Genomic DNA, 12,541 nt, shown 5'->3' with positions numbered 1-12,541 from the left:
ATCTATCTCTATCTCTATCTCCCTTTCTCTCTTTGCATCATCCTTCATCATTTTTGCTCTTCTTATCGTTTCCATCAAAATGTCTCTCATAACTCTAACGGTTAGGTAAAAGCATATTATCAAATATAAAAATGATCAGTCATCCGATCGGAAATATATAAAAAGGGGAATATAATTTTAAACAGGAGGTGACCACCCTGAGAGCATCCTCTGGAGATTCGATTGCGATCTAGGGGGTGAACCGGACGTTGTGATCTCTCCACCACCTCCACCACCACCGCCACCTTCTGCAGCGGTTTCAAGGACGACGACTCTTTGACCGATACTAGAGGAGGTGCCTACAGGTGTGCCCGTCCAAAATGAGCTGCCAACTCAAGCCTCCGTTGTGATCAATGTGATCAATCAAAAGGAGACGTGTTTATAGCACACATAGTCGGCGGAATGAACGAACGAACGAATGAAATCCGCCGAGATATGCGCCGAACTAAGGATGACCGAAAATTTTTCCGTGACTCCGTGAGCCTGCTGTTGATACTGCCCTGCTACTGCCGCTGCTATTGCCGCTGCTATCGCCGCTGCTGACGTTACGTCAATGAATGCGTTTCCGGACGCGTTATCGCCGATAGGCAGGTATTCGTCTTTAAACGATTCGAGAGAAATGTTTCGAGGCAATTTTTTTGTTCTTGTTTCTTTTTTAGTTTTGTTTTTTTGTTTCCTTTTTTTCTCCCTAAAAATCATCAATACTTTATCTTTCTCTCGAATTCAGAATTTAAAGTCAATTAAGAAAATGAATTAATAATTACTATCTAACTTGATAAGAATAAAATCATTCGCTAGATCGACAAATACCTGTTTCTGATAATACAAAGGAATAACGTTCGAATATAAAATCAAACATATCGATCGAAATACTTTAGTTTGTTTTTTAACGTTCGATAAGGCGAACCTACATAACAACCAATGATGATTGATTGATATTTGATAGGAGAATGAGAAAAAACTATTCATACATTACTATTTATTACTTTGTTGTTGTAGAGACTTGTTCTAAAAAAAAAAAAAAAAAAAACAAAAAAAAAACAAAAAAAAATAATAATAATAATAAAGAAAAAAGAAACAAAGAAAAACAAAAAGAGAAAGCAATTCAATCTCTCGAATATCGCTTTATCGAAACGTTCGAGTGAGATAAATCGAAAGGATGAGCCAAAAAATATACGTACGTCGTTGCAGTCGGACCAAATTCGAAGCGATCACTGCCAAGCTTATAAATTATTATTCGCAACGTCGAATACGATATCGACGAAGTACGGACAAAGTTTTATAGTCTGATCGATCGTGAATTATAAAGTTAAAGGTATCGCTAAAAACGATGGCCTAAATATAATAGCTTTAGCTACGTTACGCAATTAATAATCCGATCTGTACGAGTCCAATTTCGGACTTTCGACGCACGATTCAACGCATTATTCAAACGAATTCAAAAAATCGATTACCAAGATTTTCATTCAGAATAAAGTTTAAAGGCGTCGTAATAATATCGTAAAAATGCACAATAACGTAGGGTTACTGATATTGGGCGAGAGCGAATAGGTATTTCAAAGTAATTCTGGAGGACCGAAGGAATGCTCGAATTTCGAAGGAAATAAAAAAAATGAAAAAAAGAAAAGAAAAGAAAAAAGGACGAAGACCAAACCGCGAATTCAATTTTCAAGCGAAACAAAATCCATAGATAAAATAATTCAAAAATTCCATAATTCAAATCGATCGTGACTCGTTTTGTATATATACATATACACATATATATTATCTACAACTAAACTCGATTCGAGCTTACATACGTGAAAAATAAATTAATGGATCGTTATCGAGTTTCGACCAAATTAGATACACATGTATTGAAAATATGAAACGCGTTGAAAATTTAAATAGTCGAATTTATCGGATGATAATTTTTCTTTTGTATTCAAACATAAACGATTACGTACGGACATGTTTACATTTGTACATCGAACGACGTTAAAAACACGGATAGAATTTCGCAAAACCTTCTAAAAATGTTTTTGAAAACATTTTTAAAAAACGTTACAGAAAATATTTTCCTACGGAGCATTCTCGCTATGACGAATGATTAAACGAGTTTGCACGATTCATTAAGAAAAAGCTCCAAACGAAAACACTCGGATCAGTAATTAATTCCTGGAAGTTAACTTTAGCTCTTTGAATACATTCAAACGATATCGTTTGCATGTATAACGACTTGTACATATGTATATATAGATATACATATATAGATATACATATATACATATATATATATATATATATATATATATATATATATCTTGTATTAACGTACGTGTAAACCATAGATAAAAGGTGTGATAAGTCGATAAGAATCTTAATCATATTTTGACACGATCGACGCGAATTTATTATATATTATATATATATATAAATATATATATATATATATATATATATATATATATATATATATATATATAATTATGTGTATATACAGCGAATGTGTGTTTTTCACGAAAGATAAAAGATATTAGAAAAACGCATGTACAACGACGATTTAAATCGGCCACTCGTTTTTTAATGTTACGTCTGTGAGAATTGTATAATATAAATGGTATCATGCGTATCGTGCGACTATTTCTTCAAGAATGAAAGTGAGAGAGTTGAGCGAGTGAGAAAGGTAGTTAGTTACACAATTTGACAGATTTATTAGATATGTTCCATTTTCTTTTTTCTTTCAAAAAATAACAACATATAATGTAAAAACGATAATGAGGTATTGTCTCGGAACGCAATTTAATTGCGAGACGTTACTTTTATTTTCGAATTGATGAGACCATGTAAATTCGATCTGTTATTAACGTCGGGAGAAAAAAAAACGAAGTAAAGAAGCCGACAACAGAAACAAAAAAAAAAAAAAAAAAAAGAAAGAAAGAAAAGAACAAAGCATCGAAGACCGACTTAACGTCGTGTTATCGACATTTCATAATTAAACAGTAGTATTGTGTATAATAAAAAATATACCATCTCTTTTCTAATTAATTCGATAGCCCTTGCGTATAAAAAAATAAAAACGGAAAGGGTTCCATTTTAACTATCCTTCTCTTTACAGATATGTATTTAGGAAACTCACAAACAAAAGTGAAGACATGTCGTTTGTAACAACAAGAGAAGAAGAAGGAGGAAGAGGAGAGGAAGAGAAAACGATCGATGTTGTGATGTTTCATCAATCACCGAGGATAATTTCAAAAGGAACATATTCGAAGTTATCGAAGTAGAACTATCTCATTCCTTTTTATTTCGGAAGTTGCACTATTCGATATATTATTTATGCAAATTCCTTTTTCTGACGTTACTCGTCATCCTTCTCCTCAAATTTCTCCCTCTCTCATCCTTTCTCTCTCACTCTCACTCTTTCTCTCTTTCTCTCTCTCTCTATCTCCCTCTCTGTTTCTCTCTGTCTCACTCTCTCTCTCTCTCTCTATCTATCTCTTATTCATCGTATTTACGCTCGAAATAGAAAATCTCGTAGGATTTGAATGAATTTACTTTGCCCCAAAAATCAACATAATCGCCTTTTTACAACCAGGAAATGTCGTATAAGGCTTTTTTATAACTTTACATAATGAAAGATTAAAAATAAAACAGTTATTAAATTATACAAGTATAAAAAGGAGCAAGATAAAAAGCGACATGAACCATTTATAAAAGCATACCTTTTTGTATATTTATGATATTACACCTTCCTCATGCTCTCGTAACAAAAGATACATTTATTACCGTACCAATGAAAAGCTAAATTGTCCGCGAAGTGACGGCTCTCAACACTCTATATTGAAAATTGCATTCATTTAACTGGCAGTTACATTTCAAAGGGTTCATGTTAAAATTTAGGTCAATCTCCAATATCGATTAAACGCGGTCGAAATCGAAACCGTTCGTTTTCAATTGAAACTTTCTATTAATTTTTTTCGTCCATAATGCCATAATAGCGTACTAAAATTACTTAACGTTACGAATAGTCTACTTTGATCTCTATTTTATCGATTGAAATTAAAAGCCGTCGATTAATGTCAAGACGCCGCTTCAAAACGACCACCGTCTATGACGACTTCTTCATTTTTCTATTACGTTTGTTTTCTTTCTTAATCAATTCGTTAGAAAATCACAAAGACTCTACCATCTTCGATGCTAGCATCTACGATTAATTAACCTATAGACGACCTACATATATATATGCTTTTTTTTTAATGCGTGCGTTAAAGTTCAAATGTACTTTTTCATTTGAGAAGATAAAGAAAGAGAAAATTAATAATCGTAATATCCTAAAATCGTAATACTTACGTCTTTTTCAAAACTACCTGAATGAAAAAGTACCAAAACATTTTTTAAGTTCAAAGGCTACTATTAGAAAGAAGATTTCATAAAATTTATTCAATTTTTTCTTTCGTAAAACGAAACTCTCTTTCGCTATGTATATGAGATCCGAATTAAATGAAGAATTCCCTATGGGCGTGTCGACCCTTGACAATTTGCATATTGATTAGTAATTGATTGATGTGCTCTTATTATCAAATATAGTTTGACAACCGATATAAAAATTGTCCGTGAATAAGCTTCTTTTTTGTTCCACCGGACGAATTCACGGCAAAAAACTTCACGAAAATAACCAGAACAATAAATTGATAAGTTCGAATTAATAAAGCTTTCGAATAATAACATCGACAGTAAATTAATTGATAAGTTTTTTGGAATATAGATGAGATTAGAATGAAAAGAAAACAACATTTTTTATTTTAACATGGCATATAATAGGAAACTTAGTGTTTTAACATCTGTATCATTGTATTATGTAAGTCTGCTGCTATGATTTGACAATGATAAAAATTGTCATTTTTTATAGAAGAACTCTGAAATATCGACAAAGCCAAAATAGTCTGACAAAAAATTTTGTAAACTTATCGACTTAATATCAAAAGTAAATGCAAATTCTTCTAATGGTATCGTTCGACAATTTCATTATTGTTTAAATATTTTAATGAAATCGTAAATGAGAAACTATAGAATTTAAATTGTTTGAATCCGTGAGATAAAAAAGAAAAAGAAGTTCATTTTCATCGACCGTCGGTAATCTTTCAATTAATAACAACTGTTCCTAATGTTACTTTTTATTTTCTTTTATCATAAAAGGTATATAAATCATATCAAAACGCATTATATTTAAGGTATTAAATTTGGTTTAAGATTACTTAATGTAACTGATACTAGGCACTAATATAATACTGGCGCTGTAGTTTTGGTTTAATCAGCGATCGATAAAACAGAATTCGAAAGAAAAAAATTAATAAATTCTGTCGTCTTATATAAAAAATATATATATATATATATATATATATATATATATATATATATATATATATATATAAATATATATCACAGATATATAGATATCAGCGGAATGTCGAAAAATGAAAAATTAAGTACAATAATACTAAGTCTAAACGCTGAGTAAATAGTACACATAAGTGACGCGGTTACTTCTGATTTTCATTTTTCGTTCCATAATAATAGAGAAAATTGACATGAACTTACAATGGAACGAGTTGCAAGAAAATAAAAAAGGATCTATTGTTCGAAAATAAATAACGGTGATGCGTTAAATGTCAACATAAAAAGAAAAAAAAAGATAATATAGTCAATTGATTGAATATAAACAAAAATTTCGTCGATCAAAAAAAAAAAAGATTAAATCAACGCATTATTCGTCTGATCAATATAGCAAGTAGCACCCATCGAAGTTCATGTACCTCAATTTCATTTTTTCTTTGAAACGGTAAAACTTTTATACTTCGAAAAATATATGTTTCTATATAATAACTATATACTTCTTTATGATAAATTCCTTTCGAAAAAGTATAATTTGAAACATCTCATTTTTTAATTATATTTTACTTTCGTGTATATACATATATATATATATATATATATATATATATATATATATATATATGTACACTAATATATATGAATATACTATATATATAAATATATATATATACTATATATATATAAATATATATATGTATATATATATAATAATATATATAATATATATATATATATATACTATATACATATAAATATATATATATACATATGTATATATATACTAATATATATAATATATATAAATATATATAATATATATATATATATATATTATATATATTATATATATATTATATATATTATATATATTGTATTTACTATACCTCTTTTACATAAAAGATATATAAATATGAAATCACGAAGTCTAATTCGTAGATCAACATTCTTAACATCAAAGAAAGTTTCTTTTTCTTTCATATAATTTATCTTATATACTAGAAAACAGTATATTTTAGTTTAAGAAAACTAGAATTTTGACTAGTCGAGATTATGCGTAATTATTTTTACGCTCAAATACAAGATGTTTAAGAGTTAAACTCTGTTACAGTTATTACTAATAATTCTTTTTTCCTATTCCTTCTTTTTCTCTTAAGAAACATGTGAGTACTTTTATTATAGAAGAATTCATTTGATCGTTATTATAGTTTTATAATATTATAGATAAGATCTTCTATAAGTTTTTACGTTTTTGATTTATATTTTTTATATAAAATAGTATAATGCAAATAGTTTAAAATAGAACGAAGAAAAAAGAGAGAGAAAGAGAGAGAGAGAGAGAGAGAGAGAGAAAGAGAAAGAGAAAGAAAGAGAGAGAGAAACATTTGTATTTACTAATGTTTCGATTTTCCTATATGAAGGAAAAAGGCTACCTTATCGTTACATTTGTGACCGCATTTGTTGCATATATACGGATCTTCATATCCATGATAATTCATATGCTCTGTATACATTATAACATTTACAAAGGCTATTTCACAGTAATAGCAAAATAGAGAATCACCGTTTGAAGTGGGACGATATCTTGGAACTAAATCCCTTGAACACGATGGAAGGTGATAATCTGGACGATCTTCCGAATAATCTTCTGGATGATTATCTGAATGATCTTCTGATTGCCGATCATCCATTTGATCTTCTAAGCTACGAACGTCGTTTTCTATCGTTCTCGAAAACTCATGAGTATGCTGCAATTGTGATGTTGTTTCTTCGTCTGTTTCATTATCCGAGACAACTAATCTACGATCTAACTTATACGCCTTCCCCTTTCGTCTGTTCGTACCCTTTCCTTTGATTGGGGTAACTGATCTTCTCGATTGGTTATTCATAGTATTGTTTTCATAAGAACATGGTAGCGTATGCATACTCAGATCCAAAGGCATTAGCCTCTCCTGAGGTTCCTGAACTGGTAAATTATTTGGTAATTGATAGCCAGAAAATGTTTGATTGTAGGGCATAATCGTAGACTGATTATCAACATCCAAATTGTTCACCATGCCGTTGACCATGCAACCACCGGTCATAGTAGAAGATGAAGGATTCACGATAGTTGAGTTCGTTGTAATAGCAAGTGAGTTTGTAGGAGAGACTTGAGGAGATAGCGTTACCATTCCCGATCCTGTATTTGTTTGTTCAATATTCGATCTTCGGACAGTTCCTTCTTTCTTCTGCACTTTAGATTTGTTTTTTGGGCCTCGTCTGGTACCATAAATATCAATAATTGGTAATGGATTAGGTGAACCATCTGCATTTAGTACCATAGCAGGTAGATGAGTATACTTCCTTAAATGCAATTTAAGGGAATGACAATATTTTGTTGCATAGCAACAATCGGCACATCTATATTGATAAACATTTGAATGTGATTTTAAATGACTATTAAGCATTGATTTGTTCACACAAGAATAAGAACACTTATCGCATTTAAACGGTTTCGAACCAAAATGATTTCTCAAATGATACTCTAAGTGATGTTTATATTCTGTAACAAATGGACACTTTGGGCAAGTTAATAATTTCTCCGCTTTTATATGTCTACGGCTATGTTCCCAAAATTCAAGTTTCGTTAGAGCGACGAACTGACATTGTTTGCACCGGAAAGTTTTTACTCTTCCTTGTGAGTTCACTCGCGGTACTCGAAGTCCAGGTTCCTCAGATTCTTCAACTTCCGATCTTTCTCCAAGATTCGGTGAAGTTTGACTGTTGCCCTCTCGAGATGGTCCGGGAACGCTTATGTCAGTCGATTCATTATTTCCGTTATCTCGCATTTCCGCCCTATTGCCGTAATGATTAGACAGATGTTCCGAAAAACTTGATCTGCAATATAATAGCATGTATAAAAAATGTATTATTACTTTATTTTGTATTGAAAACATGTAATAATCAAGGAACCATTCCTTTTTATACTTATATTATCATTTTTAATTAATTTCTTATATATAGTTTTATCATATAACAATATTCTTTAACGTACTTATTTAAACTTATTGTGCCACAAATGGGACATTGTAATGCATCTCCATTATCGGAGGTAGACTTAACAGCATCAGAAGCAACATTCATGGCCATTTGAGAATCATTGATCTGTCCGTGTTGATTGAATTCTCCAGGTACTCTACACTCATTAAACATTTGTTGTGGACTATAATCTGAATTATTAGATTGGATATTATTCGAATCCTGCGAAGTTGAACTTTCAGGCGATAAGCTGCAATTTGGTGCTGAAAAAGATCCTCCGCTCATAGGAGACGTTGAATTACTTGTGTAATCTCCTGGTGACATCCCCGAATCGTCGTTTTTGTCTTCAACCGGTTCCTCTTTCTACGATGAAAAAAAAGAAGAAAGGAAAAATTAGCAGCTTATTTTCAATGATCGAGAAAACTCCATTGAAGACAGAAAAGCGACATTTTGTCGATTGAGTAAGGGGGAGTTTTGCGAACGATGAAGGGTGAGAAAGTCAGAAGGGTAGGTACTTATATATGTGTGAAAGTAAGTGTACGTGAAAGGTTACTAACATAGGACAATAAAATAAGAGAAAAAGAAGAAGAGAGGGAATGTGGGATTCAGACGATTACTCACCACAGTTCTGTCTGTATTAACCCAACCGGGCGTGATTGAAGAATGGTGGGGATGTTGTTCGTCCCTGATGATTTCTTGTTGCTGTTGCTGTTGCTGTTGTTGTTGCTGTTGCTGTTGATTCGACTCCCGTACGACAAATTCTGCTTTTTTGCAATTTCCTCTCATTTTAATTTTCTACGTGAAACAAAATGAAATTCCCAATTGATTGGATATGCGTTTAAGCAACGTGTTCGAGGAAATAATTGTTGGAAAATCCGTAAAATTATATCTTCGCGAGAAATATCAAGTATATCACATTCTGCGTACCACTTTTTACGTATACGACTGACCATATTAAAAAACAAGGATGTTAGGTAGAAAATTGAATATCAGTCTACACGAGTACTATAAACAATGTAGATGACAAGAAGAAGAGTGAGATTTGGTATTTGTACAGATTGTACAAAGTTCTGCGAAAAAGGATAGTGAATAACCTGAAGGCTAAACCTACGGGAGACCGTACATAACCCGTAGGTAAATTTTCAATTAAATAGCTTCAAAAAGCTTTCTACCGTACCTCTTCCTTCCTCAGGCAAGGGATACTAAGGGAAAGAAAAAGGAAGAGTAACATCGGTACGTCCGGTTGATTTATTCAACTGGAGTAACTAACGGAAACGAAAAGTAATGCTGGGTTACGTACCAGGTCGAAATATTCTGCCTTTGACTTTTACTCGAGTGTCATTGTCCTTTACATTATCTACGAAGTAGTGTCATAAATAAAATTTCGACAGCCTTTTGTGACGTTTTAAAGTAAAATAAATGTTAGAAAAAATTTTCTCAAGTACAAAATTAACATAAAATAAATCCTTGTAAAGGAACACGAAGGAATATATAATTTTTAATCGCATTTTATTTCTTAACATCGAGATATCAAGAAATAAAGAGAACGAGAAAACGGATTACCTTTTGTTGAGTTATCACTTCCACGACTAGAAAATTATTTTCTTTTACAAACGAAATAATAGAGATATCGAATCGAAGGTTAAACCGAATGTCGAATTTTCGTAAATAGAGAATTTGTGGCAAAGGGACGATGTAAATGTATGCGTGAGTGCTCGAATATAATTTCAATGACTCGAATGAAGAAATGGCAACATGGGCGGAAAAGATACTAGCAAAGAGAAAGAGAGAAGAAACGAGAAAGATATAAGATATCTCCTCGGATATTTGTATAAATTAGTTGTCCTATGTCGAACTAGCGAATTAACAATATACGATTTGTATATACGACCGATGAGGAAAATATTTGCAAATGATCGTTAATATCCTTGAAAGAAAAAAAAACAAAAAGAATCTTCCAAGCGTTATTTAATGTCGATTAAGTTCTTTTAATACAAAAGAGTACAATGGACCAAAATGAAGTAACAGACGAATTCGCGATAGCAAATTAACTTTAAAACATTATCGATTAGTAAATTTTTACGAATTATCCTTCCGATCTAATATCCATGTACGAATGGTTCCCCATTCTTGGAAATACGTATGTATATCTACATTTCTCAAGAAAAATTTAACAAAAAAAAAAGAACTTTGATAAACATCGTCGCAAACTCGTCTTATTTCAAATGGATTATAGAATACGCACAGTCAAAAACAAAGTCAAAGTTAACTTAGTGAAAGACGTACTTTTGTTCTGTTTTTCTAAATGTTCTTTTGATTTCTAAACGTAGATAACTTGAAATTTGGCGAAACAAGACGTTAAGAAGAAATTCCGTCGGATTTAGAATTCTTCAAAAAGAAATTCTTGTGATCAGATTGATGATGGTATTTTTCGGTTTAAGGATCGCAGAAAAAAATAAAACAAAAGAAAGTTAAAGAAGTAAAATACAACTAACATTCCTTTGCGATATAATACTTGGTATTCTTTCACTTTCGCTATAAGGGAATCCTTAATCGAATAATTTGTTACTATTCATCTTTCTCTCTCTTATTCTTCTTCTTCTTCTTCTTCTTCTTCTTCTTCTTCGTCTTCTTCTTCGTCTTCTTCTTCTTCTTCTTCTTCTTCTTCTTCTCCTCTTTCTCTTTCTTAGCACCAACGAAGATATACAAAACGAGAGAAACACAGAGGTCATCAATTTCCCTTTGAAAATCACTATAGTAGTTTTGCCTTTATTACATGAAATACTATTACACAGATTCGTATACACTCACACACATAAGCACATACTCGATTTCCTTTTTTTTTTTACTTTTCTTCTTTACTTTCTGCTCTCTTTACTACAAGCTCGCACTTCTAAGATTGCAAGTCGAACACCGAATTATTTGAGGGTTCAGAGTTACTTTATAAGATGTGAGCTCCCTTCCCTAACATATTTAGCTCCTCCAATCACAAGCAATCTTTACGGATTCATAGGCTCACTCGTACCTACCCCACTCCGGAACATCTTTACCCCGCCTACCCTTGCTTGGTGAACTTTTTGCAAACCGTTTACGCCCCGAATAGAAAAGAAACCGTTAAGAACGAAACATTTCATTCCAGTTACCGTTACTTTTTATGTAAAATTTCCAATAACGTATAATCCTTTTACTATTTCCAATCATACTATATACATCTCCTTCTCTTACTTTCCTATTTCTTTTTTCATATTGTTTTCACTATTTTTCATTATAGTAATGTTTATTATCTACTTTTTCTTTTAATCAACTTTCGAAACTAAAAAGTTTCATTCGATAAAATTTTTTCTTTATTGCTACGTATAAAATAATAATCTTCTATATTAATTAATTAAATAATACATACTATATATATATATGTATATATATATATATATGTATATATATATATATTTATATATATGTATATATATATATATATTTGCATTGTTCTTTTTATCTGTCTTTGGCTATGTTCAAAGCTGTGTTCAAGTCTTCTGTGCTCTGAAGCTATGTCAATATAATATATTTGCATAATTGTTTTTTGATTAGAAACTAATTTATTGTCTCAAAAAATTTACCTATGACTTATCTATTTAATTAAATATAGTAATTCGCAAATTATTGGAGTTCGAGTTTTAATATATTTTTATATAATACATATATATATATAACAATATTCTTATTAATAATATTTTTATATGATACATACATATATATCATCGTATTTATATATTTTATTGTAAAAGAAAAGAACTAGTTGAATATATCAATTCGGTTCTAGAGATTCACATCCGTGATATAGAATCTAATGTTAGAAAATCATTGTAAATTTCAAAGGAATAAAACAAATGAAAAATATTCTCTCAATTTCAAGGATCCAAACTCATAGGATACCAAACTGATCCTATTCAGCAATAGCTATAAGTCATTGTTTAATGTTTTCGACAAGGTTTTTATGTATAAAAAAATAGGGATTTCAGGTTTACGAAGAAAAAAATTGAAAAGCTGACAAAGTTTCATCAAAAAATTTTCCTTAATCCTTCCCCGGTAATCTTTCCAACAAAAGGGTCGAGTCGTA

The 12,541-nt window shown here is 31.0% G+C and overlaps 2 protein-coding genes across 16 annotated transcripts in view; one reads left to right on the top strand and one right to left on the bottom strand.

Moving 5' to 3' along the window:
* Window positions 1-1,717, top strand: part of LOC124952009 (glutamate receptor ionotropic, kainate 2) — an 82,817-nt gene extending 81,100 nt beyond the window's left edge. For 9 of the 10 annotated variants that reach the window (XM_047501254.1, XM_047501256.1, XM_047501255.1 and 6 more), the window contains one exon: window positions 186-1,717. In XM_047501254.1, coding sequence (XP_047357210.1) covers window positions 186-319 — 134 coding nt within the window. In that variant the 3' untranslated portion in view covers window positions 320-1,717. The remainder of the gene's footprint in view (window positions 1-185) is intronic. The other variant, XM_047501257.1, reaches the window with a different exon arrangement.
* A 5,017-nt stretch (window positions 1,718-6,734) lies between these two features.
* Window positions 6,735-11,327, bottom strand: LOC124952011 (protein hunchback-like). Of its 6 annotated transcripts, none has more exons than XM_047501267.1 (5): window positions 10,714-11,327; window positions 9,728-9,784; window positions 9,049-9,222; window positions 8,444-8,790; window positions 6,735-8,286 (listed from the first exon to the last, which is right to left on the bottom strand). In XM_047501267.1, the coding sequence occupies exons 3-5, from the start codon at window positions 9,211-9,213 to the stop codon at window positions 6,804-6,806; spliced, it is 1,995 nt and encodes a 664-aa protein (XP_047357223.1). In that variant the 5' UTR covers window positions 9,214-9,222; window positions 9,728-9,784; window positions 10,714-11,327; the 3' UTR covers window positions 6,735-6,803. The 6 variants fall into 6 exon arrangements, with proteins under 6 accessions (XP_047357223.1, XP_047357221.1, XP_047357220.1 ...); XM_047501265.1 differs by lacking the exon at window positions 10,714-11,327 and adding an exon at window positions 9,991-10,307; XM_047501264.1 differs by lacking the exon at window positions 9,728-9,784.
* Between the last annotated feature and the right edge of the window lie 1,214 nt (window positions 11,328-12,541).

This window comes from Vespa velutina, chromosome 10 (assembly GCF_912470025.1).
Source record: "Vespa velutina chromosome 10, iVesVel2.1, whole genome shotgun sequence".
In the NCBI taxonomy this organism is placed as follows: domain Eukaryota; kingdom Metazoa; phylum Arthropoda; class Insecta; order Hymenoptera; family Vespidae; genus Vespa; species Vespa velutina.
The sequence above is the reverse complement of the archived record's forward strand: the minus strand, read 5'-3'. Positions and strand labels throughout refer to the sequence as shown.